Raw genomic sequence first — 17,719 nt, forward strand, 5'->3', positions numbered from 1 at the left:
ATTTATTAATATGAATTTTAGTGTAATGAACAGTACAACCTGAATGGAAAACATTAACCTCAATAGCAACACATAATAATATAAACAATAACCAGCCTTCTAAAATAGACCATTTTCAGACTGTCATATTTCTGATCCTATTTGTTTCAATGGACATAATTTTACAAAGTTGTTCTCTCTATGTATGAATCATTCTGTTGTCAAACTTTTTTTCATTTGTAATTTATATAATCCATTCTTCTATATAGTTCTTATAATCATCATTCTTCCTTGTGTTGTATTAACCAACTACAATCAGCCTAGATGTTCCCCTATAGTTGACATTTGGGCTGTCACAGTGACATTGTGAACATTCCCATGGTTGACTATTTTATAACTCCATTTATGTTCAATTTGAATTTCATTTCCAGTATTATCACTTTTTGTTTCCTTGCTGCACTTTGATCCTTCTTTCCCAGTTCCTTTTTTTGACTATCATTTTACAAAATGTCATGTGGGTTTATCACTGGCGGACAAAGAGACAGCAGTGTTATATGCTTTGCTGTCTGTGCCTGAACTGAATAACAGATGCACAGTTACCAATTACTGACAGTCTTTGAAAGAGGTGACATGATAGGTCACAGATGAGTGTGCATCTGTTATTTACATAGTGATTTCTGGAATGAAAAGCCAGCAGCAAAGTTTGTGCTATATGTAATTGCTCACAGTTAATATACTCTGCAGTAACTGAAATTTGAACTGTGTTGTTGGGGGACTGGTATTATTTAACTAAACCACGGTAACTGAAATTTGCACATATTGGAAACATGCAAAGTGAGGACTGACTGTACTTAGAAATTATTCTTTTCTCTTGTCCATTCCTAATAAAACAAGCTAGCATTTTTGAGGTCTTGGTGTCTAAACTTGGCCAGCTTATTGATGTCATATTCTAAAATATGATTTTTCTTACTAACATTTTATGGTCATGGTGTGGTATTTGTTTGTCCCCTTCAGGCCATATTCCCAAAGCCTGGATTAGCACTGCTATGGACCTTCAGAAAGATGAGTATGTAATATATGAACAGTCTAATTCTAACTCTGTTTCCATCCTTGTAGAAGTTTGTTACTTTCCAGATGTTTGGTTTAGATTATTTAGCCTTTTGCACTTAAAAAAAAAAATTTATATTGTCTTGAATGGGTTTACCATTAACAGTTTAAAATCCCAAAGGTATGTAAAAGGGTATACATTGAAAGACTCCTACTCCTGTCTCCAGTCACCCATTTCCTCTTTCCAGAAGTCAACAATGATAATTAGGTTTTTTTGTTAGCTTACAACTTTTATTTTATAAATAGTGGACAGCTCAAGTTGCTGGCTTATTTTACTTTTCTTCTCAATAGTCTATGCTGTGTTGTGGTAGACGGTATTCTAGGCCCTTTCACATGTGATAGCTCAACATTCACCATGGTCTGGCATTATTCTCATTTTGGATATGAGGAAACCAAAATTGAGCAAGGCCAAGTCACCAGTTGAAGGTCATGAGTGGCAATCAAGTGGCAGCACAAGGGTTTGTTCTAGCTATCCCCCGTGACCTGTACATAGTTAATGCTTTAATACGTGTTTGCTGAATAAATGTTTATTTTTCTTTGATTAGTGTTCATTTTACTTATTGGTTATTCTACTTTGAGGTTTTTTCTATCATGGAATTCACTCATATTAGTTTTTGGGAGTGAAAATATTGGCATTTATGGGTGTTTATATCTTACTTGGTAAGAGATGTTATTGTTTCTAAAGGGGTAGATTTCAGTTTCTAACTTTAAAAATTCCTAGTTAAGATTTAGTTTTGTCTCCTGTTTAACTTCTAGATATGAACCCAAGTACATGAGTCATTTATTCTGTTAGCCTAGGTTTCAAACTGGGTCAAATAGAAAGAGAAAAATAATAATGGTATTTGGTAGAAATTTTACATAATATTTCTTTCCCCCTTTCACTTTAAAAGTGTTTCTTTTGCATGGCAAAGTCATTGATAACCTGTTCATTGTGTATGCCTGGCCCTCAGTAAATGTTTACTTAAAAATTAAAAATAAATCCAGCACTTAACTGATGTGGCAGTGAATGTCAAGCACTATGCTGGACACTTCTAATGTAAGCTATTTTAAATCTCCTAATAGCCCTAAGAGGTAGAATGTAGAGATTATGCCACCATATATGGATGAGGAAACTGAGGGTTGGAGAGGTCAAGTGACTTACCTAATCATAGCACTCCAGTGGCAGAGTCTGAGGTTCGAATCCTGGTTTTAATGATTGCTAGTTGTCTGGTTGTAGAATTATGATGACTTTATTATTAATTGATTTATTCAGGGTTTTGGTAAGAAGGCATTAGCTTAATTTAGCATTTTAACCAAGTTTCTTAAATTGTTTTAAAAGTAAAGTTTGTTCTTTTTAGGTAGTAGTAAGTACTTTTAACCACTGTGAAACTGTTTATAGGATGTACAGATAGAACTGAAATCTGGTCCAGGAGAGGTTCTAGTCCTTTTAAATGGTTTTTTAAGTATCAAACTACAAAGCAACAATAATTAAATTTCACTCAGCTTCTAGTAGTTAGGCTTATATAGCTTGGCTCATTCTTCTTCCATAGTAAATGAGAGTGGAGATTTGGAACACAAGAAACTGCAGTGCCAAATTAGGTCTGCTCTTCCCTTAAGGCTCCTTTATATACCTCATAAGAAGGTATTAGGGAAAGAACTCTATAGGGTACAACAGGAAAGGAGCCTATCACTGTTATTGCTTAGAAATAAGATTGGTTTTTCAGCATGTAGCCCCAAGTCTGAATTGTATTGTACAGATTGTATTTCCCCCATAGGATTAAATGGTAATTTCTTCTTTGGTAGGCAGTTACATCCTCTTAACACTGTGAGTGGCCTCTTGAATCTCTCATTATTCTACCATGTCTGGCTGTGTGGTGTCTTTCTTCTGATGACTTGGTACATCTCATGGATGCTCTTCAAAATCTATGCCACAGAGGTTTGTATAGAGTTGTTTTTTACTTTTTTCTTTTTGTTAATATTGTTGTATTTTGGAGTGAATAGATTGATTTTTCAGTAGGGCAGTGATCACCATGCTATGCCCTATGCCATTTTGATAAGTTAGGTGTTAGTCTCTCCTCTGAGACTTTATTAGGAATGTATCATTTATAACCATCATTTACTTCATATTTTTTTCTGAGAGACAGTGTTGATGTTCACTTAACTCTTGAAAATTAAACTGCTTGGGCTGCTAATGGTACTCTGCTTTTATCTGTAGTCTCTTCTGGAGGCTTCTGTTTCTCTGTTGAGTGTATATACTAAATGGACTTGAATTTTAAATTAATTTTACATGCTGTTGATTCAGATAAATGTTAAGATATTTAAATATTAGACAATAAAATATTTGTATTCTTTGAAGGAAAGTTTTGAAATTTATATTGAAGGAATGATTTTGAAAATTGATGTGATCATCTGTATAATTCAGACAACTTTTTAAGCAAATGGGAATTATTTTGTTTTTGTCATCCAAGTGTTTATCTTAGGAAATGAGCATTTCTGTTTCATTTTACAGTCTTGAGACTGTGGCTTTAGAGAATTTGTGTTTCTGAAATTTGTTTCTATTATTGGCAGCTAGTGGTCTAATAAAATTGAAATAGTAACAGTTTAGAAGGTGGTGTTTGGGTCTCATACTTTCAATGCAACCTGTTTCTTAAGGAACACTAAATGTGTTAATTGGGTTCTTTGTCTTCTTTCATAATTTCAGCTGGTGCTTACTTACTGAATGTAAGGTCATGAAAATAATCATTTTCAGTGTTTTTGTATCTGATTATATTTGATAGGCTCATCTGTTCCCTGTTCAGCCACCATTTGCAGAAGAGTCAGATGAATGCCTCCCTAAAGTTTTAAACAGCAATCCTCCCCTCATTATAAAGGTACCAGAACTATGTATGTTGTATCTTTACATAGCCATCTCTAACATACCTTAACAGAATGGATTTAATATTAGCAGATACATTATTTGACTGTCTAGTATGTTCTAGTACTAGGTATTATGAAAATCACCTACTTACTATACTGAATGCTGGTTACTTTTTCAGTTTTTCATTCCAGTTGACTAAAATGTAAGTATATGTTGCAGTATTTTATGTACAAGCTGGCTAACAGGGTCTGTATTCAGAATAGATATAAAAATGTTTCCAAGCCTAAAATATGATGTTGAGCTATGTGCATTAGCTTGTCACAAACTTTGCCTGATGGCAAAACATAACACTGCTGATTTTTTGTCACTGGATCGTTATATTTTTACTCATGTAGTATTTGTTGGCTTCTGTGATCCAGAGTCCTGGTTGGCAGTGTGTAGACATTCAGTGGACTCTCTTTAAATATGAATTACTGATAATGATTCTAAAACAAATTATAATTGAAAGAGTTTAAAGAAATTGCAATTTAGTTTTCAAATCAAGCTAAGTGAGAATTGTTTTGATTCAAATGGCATTTTGAAATTTAAAGTAGATCTACCATGTGTGTGACTCTGTTAAAAGGTCATAGTATTTAAACAATAATTGAAAGAAAATAGTTAGAACCTAGAGTTTTTATCATGCTTGACAGAAGTTATAAACTAATAAGAAAGTGAACTACCAAATCTCTGCTTTTAAATATCATCTATGACTAATTTATTAGGAAAACTGTAAAATATCAGTTATTCATGATTATTTAACAAAAATGTAGTTACTGCTGGTTGCATAGGGTATAATGATGAATAAGATATGGCTCAGCCTAATGGAAAAGACAGACACAAAATTCATTAAAATTTACTATGGCAAGTGCAGAAGGAACCACTTATCCTGGTTGGAATCGATAGAAGAAAGCTTCACAGAGGAGATGATGTCTTAAAGGATGAATAAAGAGGTTTGCCAGGAAAAGAAAATGAGAATTTTCAGTAAAAAAAGTTTAATAGATGTTGCATGTCTACTATGTGACAGGCACTGCCTTTGGTTGTGGTCATAAGCAAGACTCTTGCTTTAGAGTCATTTCCCTGGACTCCTAGATCTCACAGTTTGGTGGGTAGAACCAGAAAAGACAGTAAACCAGCAATTACAGTACAATATTTTATGTGCCACAATTCAAAGCTATGTGATTATATGTTTGTGGGGGGAGTTCAGGGAAGGTTCTAGGAGGTGGGAAAGAACAGAGAGAGTTCTGTAGTTCCTTGTTTCTGGAGCCTAGAGTAGATGGGAAGGGTAGATACAGGAACATTCTAGAAGTCTAAAAAGGAAGATTGTGGTTCTGAAATATTGATTCCTCCATGAAAAATTCCAACTAATTTGTCCTTGGTCATATAATGCTGGACCCAATTCATAAGATTTTATATAGGGGTTAAAAATAAATAAATCATGTGTATTTTTTTTTCTTTAGTATTTGGCTTTACAGGACCTGATGTTGCTTTCTCAATATTCTCCTTCACGAAGACAAGAAGTTTTCAGCCTTAGCCAACCAGGTATTGCTAAAAGTAATAAACCTTATGAGACATGTAGGTACAGAAAGTGTTCCATTTACAAGTTTTAGTGAGAGAGGTGTTTTTAATAAAATAAGACCCATCAGTGAGTCCATTAAATGGAGTATTGATTTAAATGTTAAACAACTAAGTGCATTGCAGTAGGTAGACTTTATGTCCCCAGGAAAGTATTTTTTAACTTGTTTATTATTTCCTTCAACTGTTTCATTCCCTTCACCTGAAGAAATCCTGAAATAGGTTGACAGTCTTAGAAAAAAAAAAAAAACTTAAGTTGTGATATGCAGGTTTGTAAATAAAATTATTTTTTTAAAAAAGGAAGCACAATTTAAGAATCTTGAAAGATTTAATGTTTTTAGGAGTCTTAGAAATTAGGTGGTCTAATCCCTAGATGGGGAGGGGGTGTGTGTCTAAGTATCAGAGAAATTAAGTGGCTTAAATAAAGTTAATGGCAGAGTTGGAATAAGAAATTCTGTCATTGGACTCCAGGTGGAATGCTCCCTCCTCCTGCTCTGCTACTCTGCCTCCCTTTAAGTAAAAAGTTAGATAGGAACTAGATTTGACAGTGACCCAAGGATGCTCTTGGCAACTTTGAAACATATCTCCACCCTTACATACTTACCAAGCTTCTCAAAACTGCAACTTTGCCAATGTTCTGCCTTTTTCCTAGAAGGAATGTAGTCCGCCCCAGTCACCACTGGGGAACAAGGAAAGAACCTGGGTAGCTTTTCATCTCTCTAATTAGCTCTTCAGTATTGGGCAAACTTGCCAGTTCACAGATTATAAGATACACTTTCTGTATTTAAATGTTACATGCATATGAAATCCAGTTATATAAAAAATATAAATGATTGGAGGCACTTTCCTTTTAATGGCATGAAAAATCCAGAACTGATGCTGTGGAAAATTAACTGTACCACCACTTTTCTATCAGACTTGGTTCACTTAGGAATTTTGTACACATTAAATATTTTCACCAGAGATTCGAGTAAAGTATAATAGGGAGGCTGGTTCTCCACCTGAAGACTTGCATTCCAGGACATATTAAAATTTAATTGGATTATTACATAGTTTCTTAGGGGTCCTTGAGTTATAGAAATGCAAGCTATCCTGGAGCCAGTGGAGTATTATAGATGGAGTATTTGTTTTTGTTTGCAGATTAATTGGTATTCCTCTTGAATTGTAAATGGTGGAAATGTTTAAGGAGGGATCTGCAAAGAGGACACGGAAACCAGTTTTCAGTGGACTCTTGATACACTCGGCAGATAATAAATCCTGGTTAATTTTTACGTGACAGCTCTAGGAAGCAAAGGTCTTTAGAAATTCAGAAGATAATCAAGAAAATCAAAAGATACTGAGAAGTTAGGGAATTTTTGAAACAGTATGGATCATAGTAGTTTAAATTAAATAAGATAGATATATGAACTATACATATAGAAAGTATGATCACTGTTAAAATAATTGGTTCACTGCTACAAATATTTTAAAAAATGTAAAAAAAAAAAAAAAAGCAGATGGGGCTATATTACAAATGAAAATATACAGACCGCAGGGGGTCAGACTAAACAGTTTAGAGGTCCCTGAAGACCATTAGACATGCTAGTGTTTATTATCTTAGTCTTCAGTCTGATCAGTACTGCTAATGAAGTAACCCTGGTCTTTTCACTCAAACCATACCCTGCTATTTGGTTTTATCTTAGTGACATTTGAGAGGGTTTTTGTTTGTTTGTTTGTAGTTTTTACATTTGCTCTGGATCATGAAAGAACTTTTAATATTTGTACAGTTAATCACAGTCATTGTCTACCACAAGATTTCATTGTGATATATATTCCCATATTTTAACCTCCAACTTTCCTTCTGGTGATATTCATGACTGTAAACACCCCCCTTTCCACCATACTCACACACCACTCAGCACTTAATTATTCTGAGAGAGTTTTTAATGGTAAAATAGCAAGTGTTTACTTGTAGGCTTTTGGGAAAAGTAATTCATTTCACAAGTATGTATTGATCTCCTGCAGAATATTAGATACCATGAGTGTAAATAGTATCTTAACTAAGAAAAACAGGTCCTGAAATGTATTGTAGCATTTCATGTTGATTTTTCTCTCCAGTTTCAAAGGAGAATATCAATTTGTTTACATTTTAAAAGTTTGTATTTGGACCTCTTAGGTGGGCATCCCCACAATTGGACAGCCATTTCAAGGGAGTGTTTGAATCTTTTAAATGATATGACTCAGAAACTGGTTCTTTGCCAAGAGGCTGCTGCTACAAATGGGCGAGTGATGTCTTCATCATATCCAGTGGAACCTAAGAAATCAAACTGTTCAGGTAATTTCTAGTACTACTAAGAGAGAGGAAAGCATTTGCATTTTTTATGTACAAAAGGTGACAGTAATCTAAAGATATATATATATATGAGTGTGAGGTATATGTATTTACGAAAATTGATCTAACTTACAGGATATATTGTGCCAAGAAAAAGACAGGGGTATCTTTGTAGATTGAAAAAATTAAGTCCATTGTGGTGGTGATGTTAAAAAGACTGACAAACTGTTGGTCATCAAGTAGAAGGCTTCAGCTTATAGTGTAAAGTCAGGTAAATCTTTACACATAATACTGGATGCTGTTCTGCTTGCACTTTCCTGGAGACAAAATGTTGCCGGACAGTGTCTGGAAAAGAGCAACGAAAATGATTGAGTGATTTATGGGTAGGGTCATGGCACTTTATTTTTCAAGATAGTGTAATATGGTATTAGTCTCCTTCTGTTTGAAAGATGGAGGCTGAGAGGAAGAAGTACAAGAAGAGGAATCTATGCTGTTTCACCAAATTCCTTAAATAGAAGATGCCTAAGACTGATAAAAAGATTTAATGCTCAAATGCCTCTTGGAGCCAGGCATTTAATGAGCATGAGTGAAAGTGGTTGAATGAAGACTGTGGGAATTTGGATCCAGCATCTGAACTTCTGGTCTTTTTTTTTTTCCCCCTAATTGAGAAGTTGTGGGTTTACAGAAAGATCATGCAGAAAATACAGAGTTCTCATGTACTCCTCTTACATGAATAGTTTTTCCTATTATTAATACTTTGCATTAATGTGGGACCTTTGTTACAATTGATGAAACAATATTATTGTAATTAGACTACTGACTATAGTCTATAGTTTATGTCAGGGTTCACTGTTCATTTTGTACATTCCTATGATTCATTCATTTTTTAAAAAAATTTTTATTCCAGTAACATACAACAAAATTTTCCCTTGTAACCACATTCAAATATATAATTCGGTGGTATTAATTACATTCACAATGTTCTATCACCACATTCCATTACCAAAATTTTCCATCATCACAAACAAAAACTGTATCAATTAAACATTGCCTTCTCTTCTGGTTTGCTAAAGCTGCCAAAATGCAATACACCAGAAATGGATTGGCTTTTGTAAAGGGAATTTATTAGGTTACATATTTACAGTTCTAAGGCCACGAAAGTGTTCAAACTAAGGCCTCAACAAGAGGATACCTTCACTGAAGAAGGCCAGTGACATCTGAACACCTCTGTCAGCCTAGAAGGCACATAGCTGACATCTGCTGGTCCTTTGCTCCCAGTTTGCATTGCTTTCAGCTTCTGATTCCAATGGTCTTCTCTTTAAGTGTCTGTGGGTTCTCACTTAGCTTCTCCAGGGCAAACTTTGGCCTTTGTCTCTTAGCTTAACATCTCTAAACGTCTTTCTGTCTGCATTTCCAAGTGTGGTTCTGTGTCAGCTTTGGGCTCTCACTCCCTTGAGCTCTCTTAAGGACTCCAGTGAACTAATTAAGACCCACCTTGAATGGGTGGGATCATATCTCCACGGAAATAATCTGATCAAAAGGTCCTACCCACAATAGGTCTGCCCCTACAAGAGTGGATTAAAAGAACATAGTCTTTTATGGGGTACATAACAGATTCAAACCAGCACACATTCCTACTCCCTACCCCAACCCTGGCCCCAGGTAATCAGTATTCTAGTTTCAAGCTATGAATTTGGGTATTATAATTATTTCATATCAGTGAGATCATACGATATTTGGCCTTTTGTGTCTGGCTTATTTCACAACACAGATGCCTTCAGATTTCATCCATGTTGTTGCAGGTATCAGAACTTCAGTCCTTTTTTATGGCCGAATAATATTCCATCGTGTATTTATTTTTACCAAATTTTGTTTATCCATTCATCAGTTGATGGACACTTGGGTTGCTTTCATTTTTGGCTGTTGTGAATGATGCTAACAAGAACATTGATGTGCAAATATCTTTGCTTCCCTGCATTCAATTCTTAGGGGTTACCCTGCTCTCTGCAGATAATGGCCAGGACCCACAATGGGAGTGAAGGTTACTCCATATCATGCAGGGAAGGGGTTGAGGGAGGGATCTGCAAGGGCACAGTGAGTTTTCTTCTACCCTTTTTGAAAGCTGTGTTTTCTTGATTTGGCACTCCCCAAGTTACTACAACCTTTTAACTGTTATACAGAGTTCTGAGGAAGATGGCTCTGTCAGTTTTTGCTAGTTGTTCAAAGATTCTATGGGGGAATGACACCCTGGCACATTTTATGTCATCATCTTGGTCTACCAGAAGCCTGGTCTCCCCCCCCCCCCCCAAGAGTAGCCTGAAATCTAAAAAGTATTTAGGTGAAATCTTCTGGTTTTTAATGTTGGCAACTAATTCTGATACTTAAAAGTCACTGTATGTGCCAAATTAAATAAATGTGTTTTTGAAATCATTATTCTGGAGTGGTTATACACCAAAAACAAATAGATTTCGAATGAAAGGTCATTGCAACAAGTTTATAATGTCAGATTTTAAAAGATTTTAGGGTGTATCAGACCTTACCAACTTTCAGATTAGCATTCATTCATTCAACAAATACTTATTGAATGCCTGCTGTGTACAAAGTGTGCTAGAAGCCAGGGAATCAAAGACAAAAACTAAAAAAACTTTTGGAGCTAACCTTTTTGTTGGAGGCACACAAAGAATGAAAAAACAATATGAGTGCTAAAACGAATTCTATAAAATACAGTAGAAATATAGAGGAAGGGTGTATCTGCCTGATTTCCTAAACTATTTGGATCTCCCTGGATCTCCCTTATCTCTCCCACAGCAGTCTGTTCTTTCAAAACATCCCTCTTATTTGTTACTGTTTGATCACATTATCTTCCCCACAATTGTACAAGCTCTGTGAGGACATGTATTAAGCAAAAAATTGAGATGTATAAATTTTGAGACCCTCCATGATGATCTTCTTGGATTGGGGAATAGGAAAGGCTTTATGGATGGTTAACCAAATGAGTTAAGACATGAAGAAAAGTGGAATGGAAGTGTTCAGGGGATGGGGATTGTAATATCCCGAGTAAGAAAAAATAGTATGATTAGACGTACTGAAAAGTGAGAAAACTTAACTTTGTTCTCCTAAATAACTAGTAGTTTAGTATTACTGGAGTGTAAAGTGCAAGGGAGAGATTCTGAAAAGAAGAATTTGAACAGGGAAGAAGATGTTTGATAATGAAAGGAGGCCTTGTATGCTATGGAAAGGAGTTTAGATTTTATCCTCTAGGGGATGATATGGAGCCATTGAAGAATTTTAAATAGGCCAGTGACAACAAATTAGCACTTTAGAAAGATCACTGTATTCCTGAATTAGGTGGATCATGGATCTGACTAAATATGAGGCATTCATTATTTTAAATTGTAATATCTCAAATATCTCATTACTCAGCTAAAACTTGTCTCTACTTTTGAGGAATAATTACCAAAAAAAAAAAAGAAAAAAGAAAAGAAAACCCAAAATCTCAAACTTCAGTCTTAATTTTTGCATTGATTCTCCAATGACTTCTGATTTCCACTAACCCTTAGAAAGTCATGTTATTAAAATTGGTACTTTAAATGTCTTATGGCAGTTTTATTAAGAAGATAGAATTCCAAATGTGATTTGTCTTTGTGTCTTGTGCTGAAGTGGCAGGAAAGATGTTCCTCTCTTTTTGAGCCACAGACTAAAACTAAATAGGTAAATAGTTTTTTAAGATAATTTTTAAAGTAACTTTATAGATAAGATTTATAGAGCCAGATTTGTAGAACTGGAAAAATTAGTCTTCAGTGTGACTTTTGTGGACTTTGAAGTTCTTTGAGTAAAATGCGATTATAAAGTTAGCATTTTTTATGTTTGCACAATATAGGATTGTGAAATAATAGTTACAGTAGAAACCTGCAGTAAAATTGGACAGAGTCTAGTGTAGTAATTAAGACTATTGCCATTAAAAAATAAAATATAAATTAATGAGTTCATTCAAAAGCAGCTCAGGGTTAGAGAAACTGTTCTTGAATATAAGTATATTCATGGAAAGGGAAAAACGAGAGGCTATGTCAATCTGACATAAAAAAGTTGTGTAAAACTCTTTGATTTTTGTCAAATCTTAAATCTTAATGAGTGGTTATTGAATCCCAATGATAAAATCTGGATCTTGAGTGAAAACCTAAATGGAAAGAGTCTATTGAACCTTGGGTAAATGTATTAAACAAAAAATAGAGATGTATAAATTTCGAGAACCTCCATGATGGTCTTCTTGGATTAGGTTGCCTCTTCAGCACTGAGTCTTTTCTTTTACAGAAGAAACTACTTTTCACACACCGAAAGCGAGCCAGATGACTAGACCTTCAGTGCCACCATTAGTTAAAACATCCTTGTTTTCTTCAAAATTATCTACACCTGATGCTGCAAGTCCCTTTGGGACTCCCTTTGGCTCTAGTATAGTGAATCGGATGGCTGGAATTTTTGATGTAAACACCTGCTATGGGTCACCTCAGAGTCCTCAGCTAAGAAGAAGAGGGCCAAGATTATGGACTTCTGCTTCTGGTAAGGACTATTTATTTCCTAAAATTTGAAATGTCGTAGTTGCAGAGCATCGTACAGCCCAAGGTCTCATCTTGTTGGTTTCTTTTATAGATCAGCAAATGACTGAATTTTCTTATCCTTCTCCGTCTACCTCTGTTTATGCTGAGGTTAAGACTGTGGGACAGTCCAGTGTAATCTATTCATGGATTCAGAATAAACGTGAACAGGTAGGATGATGGTTATAAGATTTATATTTGTATATTACATTGAGAACATTAAGAATCTCACATGACTAAGCAATCAGGGATAAATAGGTTTTTTTTTTTTGAACACCTCATGTATTAAGTTGGCCATATGATATTGTCAGTATTTGACTGGTTTTGACCTATGCAAATGTCAGTTTCACACAGCTTAATAAAATACAGTGCCTTTGATCTATGAATTATTTCATTTAATAAATATTTATTGAGTTGTTTATATATGTGGAATATGATGTTAGGCATTGAGAAAACAGCAGCAATCAAAACAAAGTCCTTGTCTATAAAATGTTTATATTCTAGTGAGGGGAAAGAGAGGAACAAGCAAAATATACTATATTTCTGTGAATGTGGAACCTCATTAATTATAAGACTATTATTTTATGTACTATTAAGAAAGTTGTCAGTTAATACATGATGTTGACTGAAAAATGCATCTCAATATGTGCCATTAAGATGAAAAATATTAAAATATGAAAATTTAAGTATTTAATATTTAAAATAGTAAAATATGAAAAATATGTCTTAAAAGGGAAGAAATTTGATATTGTCTTAAGTGCTATATAGAAAAATAAAGCAGGTAATGAAAAAAGAGTACATAAAGGAGGGAATACCATTTTGTATGGAATGATCAGGGGATGTCTCATGGATAAGGCTACACTTGATCAGGAACCTTAAAGGGAATAGTGGGGGCAGGAAACAGCAAAATGCAAAGGCCCCGAGGTGGGAGTGTGCTTGGAATGTGTGATGAACAATGTGGACCCCAGTGTGGCTGGAGAAGAGTGAGGGGAGAGTGGTAGGTGGGTGATAAGGTCAGAGAGGTAGCAGGCACCCCTGAGCACATCAGGTATGTTAACTGTTTTGAAGACTTTGGCTTTTTATCTGAGTGAGATAGAAAGTTACTGGATGGTTTTGTCCACAAGAGTGACATAACTTAGGTTTTGAAAGTGCTGCTATGGCTACTGTGTTGAGAATAGACTGTAGGAGGGCAGGAGTGGAAGTAGACGGCAGTGGTGAGGCTGCTCCAGTGGGAGATGGTGCTGTCTTTGGCCAGAGTGTTAGTGGTAGAGGTTGTAAGAGTGATCAGGGTCTGAGTATTTATATATATTTTTGCATGTGTTGCTACAACAGGAAGTTTCCTCATCTATGTGTGTGTGTTTTAATTTTTATTTTAAAATAACTTCAGTCTTACAGGAAAGTTGCAAAAATAATACAAAAACGATACATAGAACCCTCTTATACCCCCTCACCCAGATATTCAGATTTACCAACTTCTGGCTTTTTGTGATATTTATCATACCATATCATTCATTCTATCTATCTATCTTTCTGTATCTATCATGTAAACATTTTAGAATAGGTTGCATACATCGTGCTTCTCTAACACCTAACACTTCCAGGTTCATTTCCTGAGAACAAGGACACTCACTATGTAACCAGCTCATGTACAGCTATCAAGTTCAAGACATTTAACATTGATCTAAAGCATACATTTTCAGTTGTCCCAATGATGGCCTTTTTTTTCCCATGTTTAATTTTAGTAGCATGCATACAACCTAAAATTTCCTCCTTTAACCACATTTAGATATATAGTTCAGTGGTGTTAATTACATTCACAATGTTGTATTACCATCACCATAGGTCTATATATATTTTGAAGTAGAGGTAGCAGTATTGGTTGATGGTTTAGTTGTGGTGTGTGAGAGAAAGTCAGTGTCGACTAACGTTTTAGGCCTGAGGATCTGGAATAATACAGTTGTAGTTTATTGAGTTGCAATGTACTGATTCTGGAGGAGGAGATTTGATAGAGACATGATAAGGAAATCAGAAATTTGATTTTGGGTATGTCAATTTTGAGATACCTATTAGATAACCAAGTGAAAATAGTAAGCAAGAAATTGGATATGTTTCTCAAGTAAGGAGCAAGTTCTGGATAGAAATGTCTATTTGGAAGTCATTAGAGTATATAGATGATATTTAAAAGTCACGAGACTGGATGAAAACTCTTGGGGAGTATAGATACAGAAGAAAGGAGATCTGAGGACAGGGACCTTTGATTGATTAAAGGTCTGGGAGAGAGGGGGTCAGCAAAGGAGACTGAGGAGTGGCTATGGAGGTGTGAGGAGAGCCAAGGGAAGAAAGTGTTTCAAAGGGGAGAGAGTGCCTCATGCTGCTTGATAGGTAGCCTGAGATGCAAACTAAGAATGAGCTGTTGACATTATCAATGTGGAGGCCATTGAATCTTTGACAGGAGCTATTGGGTGGAGTAGTGGGGATGAAAGCCTGATTGGAATAGGTTCAGGAAGGATTGGGAGAGGAATTGGAGACTGTAAGAAAAGCCAGATCTGTCAAAGATTTTTGCTCTAAGCGTTGCAGAAAGATGGGGTAATAGCTGGGGGTAGTTGAGGGATCAAGGAAGAGTTTTATTTTTTTAAGATGGGAGAAATAGCATGTTTGCTGATGGAACGATTGATTAATAGAGTGGGAAAAACCAAAGGCATTTTACTACAAATTTCAGGATCCGGAATGACTATCTATATGCTATAAATACTACCCTGTCGCTTTTTGTGCAACTAGAAAAGTTCTACCTGCTCCCTTCTTCTGACTAGTCATGTAGCTTTTGGGTGAAAATATTGTAGGAGCAAATTCACTTTAAATTCAGTGGGGTATGTGGTTTGCAGCTTAATATCAAGACACTTTTTTTTCCCTATAAATGTCAACTAGTAGAAACCACTTCATGTCTTAAGATGGTTTTTTTTTTTTTGGGTAGGGAAACATTTTCTTTTTTTTTTTTTTTTTTTTTGGATTAAGAAGTTAAAGGGCAGAGTATCTGTAGAGAATTGAGAAAAAATATAAAATTCCTTTTATTATGACAGGATTCTAATTTAAGGGTTAGATGTGTGTACATGGGCATGCAATTTAAGTTAGATGTCCATCTTGGTCATCCAGTTTATAGTATAAAGGTATTTACTTAAGTGGTTTATTTTAAATATTGTTCTTTCTATGCAAGATGTAAGGTGTTTCATTTTTTTTATTCAAGTTAATATCAAGAAGAACCTGGATATGTGTAATTATGCTTGAAGGAAATTGAAAACTGCAAATGTGTTAATTCTTCCTTTTTTCCAACTCAGATTAAGAATTTCTTGTCAAAACGGGTACTGATAATGTATTTTTTCAATAAGGTAAGGATTTGTAGTTATAGGATTGAGAATTGGGGAAGAGGGAATGAAATAAGAAATGAAATAGTAGCTAGAATGTGACGTCTAAAGATTTTACAGCTTAATCCTAGCGAGCCAAACAGCTTTGCATAGTGCTTCACTGAAACACTCCATTTGAACAAAACTCCATTTGAACAGCAGCACCGCCCTAGACACTCACCTCACCTAACCTCACCTCAGTGACTTCCTGAGGCTTAACTCTGTAGTTGGCCTCCTGAGTCTCTTGCAGGCAGCTTTGTGCTAATAAAGAAGCAACATCCTCCTTCCTGTTGTAGCTTCACAAAGTGAGCAAGTTCATGGCTATTTTCTGATGCTTCACGGCTTATTATTCTGCTAACATCTTTGTGACCAATTCGGTGTTAAAAAGAGAGATGACTAAGTTAAAGTGCAGGTGCTAAACTTGTGATGGATAAAAAGTTGTAATTCGGGCCACAAACTAAATGATTTCCAGCTTCCTGTCATCTGTTCTGCCTGCCACAAGAAAGTAAATCTCAGTTACGGAAACTAAAGATTCATTCCCATTTTCACTGGCCACAGCTATTGTGTGTTAATTAATCCTTGGTGAGTGAAATTATTGACCATTTGTAGGGGAAAAAAATTTTAGTTTGTTTTATTTATTTTCTTAGTGTAGATTCTTTCTGCAAATATCTCAGCTAATATTGCACTCACTCAATTAATGCTTTCAAGTGAAAACTTGCATTGGCATTATTTTATTCATTTTTACCCTTTCCCCATACTCTGATGGGGAAAAGATCTGATAGAAATATAATACTGAGGAAATGGGAGCTGTATGTTTAGAAATATAGATAAACATAGCAAAGAATCGTTTCCAATTCTTGAAACTGTTTTTTCACTGTGGTGGAAAGGAAGATCCACCCAACTAGCAGTTACCTTTACCAAAAAAATAATCTCCTTTGAGCTGTCCATTGGAACTTTGGGAAAAGTATGACACCTTTATAAAGTGGAAGAGGGATTGTCTATAGTTTTACTTCAGTGCTTTGTCTCAGAAGGATAGGAAGAGAACTCACTTTTGAGTATCTTACATATGCCTCACTCTTCATTTAAGTTCCCTAATTTAATTCTAACTGCAATCCTGTGAGATAATGTCTTTTTGTCCTCATTTCACAGATGAGGAAACCTGAAGCTCAGAGGGTTCAAGTGCCTAGCCTAAGGGTACATGGCCGATAAATTGCAAAGCAGATCTTGAAGATTTCCTTTTTTCTTGGAAATAAATAGCTACTTTTGATTCTAACTTTGCAAGTGGATCTGTTGTATGATAAGGAGTTCTAGACACTGCTATTTGATGTTAAGAAATGTAACATACCATTGTAGTCAGTAAACTTTATTGGACATATACCAAAGCCAGTATTTGTTTAAATGGGCCAATTCTTTTTTTTAAACAGCTTTATTGAGATATAATTCACATTCCATACAATTCACCATTTAGAGTGTACAATTCTATGGTTTTTAGTATATTCACAGATGTATGCAACCATCACCATGGTAAATTTGAGAACATATTCATCACCTCAAAAAGAAACCCCATATCCTTTAACTTTCATCCCCCCATTAACCTTTTCCTCCTGACCATCCTTTCCCTAACTCTCCCCCACCCCCAAGCAACCACTAAACTACTTTGTTTCTGTATTTCCTTATTCTGGACTTTCATGTAAATGGAATCTTACAAATATGGTCTTTTGTGACTGGCTCTTTTCATTTAGCATAATGCTGTCAAGGTTCATCCATGCTGTAGCATGTATCAGTACTTTGTTTCTTTTTATGGCTAAATGATATTCTGTTGTATGGATATGCATAAGTGGATCAGTTCTTGTTCTGTGTATTCAACCTTGATATATTAAAGAAG

The 17,719-nt window shown here is 35.2% G+C and overlaps 1 protein-coding gene across 2 annotated transcripts in view; it reads left to right on the forward strand.

Annotated features, from left to right (window-relative positions):
* Nucleotides 1-17,719, forward strand: part of NDC1 (NDC1 transmembrane nucleoporin) — a 46,920-nt gene that overhangs the window by 13,335 nt on the left and 15,866 nt on the right. For both annotated transcript variants that reach the window (XM_037827177.1, XM_037827176.1), the window contains exons 7-14: nucleotides 994-1,045; nucleotides 2,869-3,001; nucleotides 3,843-3,935; nucleotides 5,419-5,500; nucleotides 7,689-7,847; nucleotides 12,156-12,401; nucleotides 12,492-12,607; nucleotides 15,769-15,819. In XM_037827177.1, the coding sequence (XP_037683105.1) occupies nucleotides 994-1,045; nucleotides 2,869-3,001; nucleotides 3,843-3,935; nucleotides 5,419-5,500; nucleotides 7,689-7,847; nucleotides 12,156-12,401; nucleotides 12,492-12,607; nucleotides 15,769-15,819 (932 nt within the window). The remainder of the gene's footprint in view (nucleotides 1-993; nucleotides 1,046-2,868; nucleotides 3,002-3,842; nucleotides 3,936-5,418; nucleotides 5,501-7,688; nucleotides 7,848-12,155; nucleotides 12,402-12,491; nucleotides 12,608-15,768; nucleotides 15,820-17,719) is intronic.

Source organism: Choloepus didactylus, chromosome 2, assembly GCF_015220235.1.
Source record: "Choloepus didactylus isolate mChoDid1 chromosome 2, mChoDid1.pri, whole genome shotgun sequence".
NCBI classification, from domain to species: domain Eukaryota; kingdom Metazoa; phylum Chordata; class Mammalia; order Pilosa; family Megalonychidae; genus Choloepus; species Choloepus didactylus.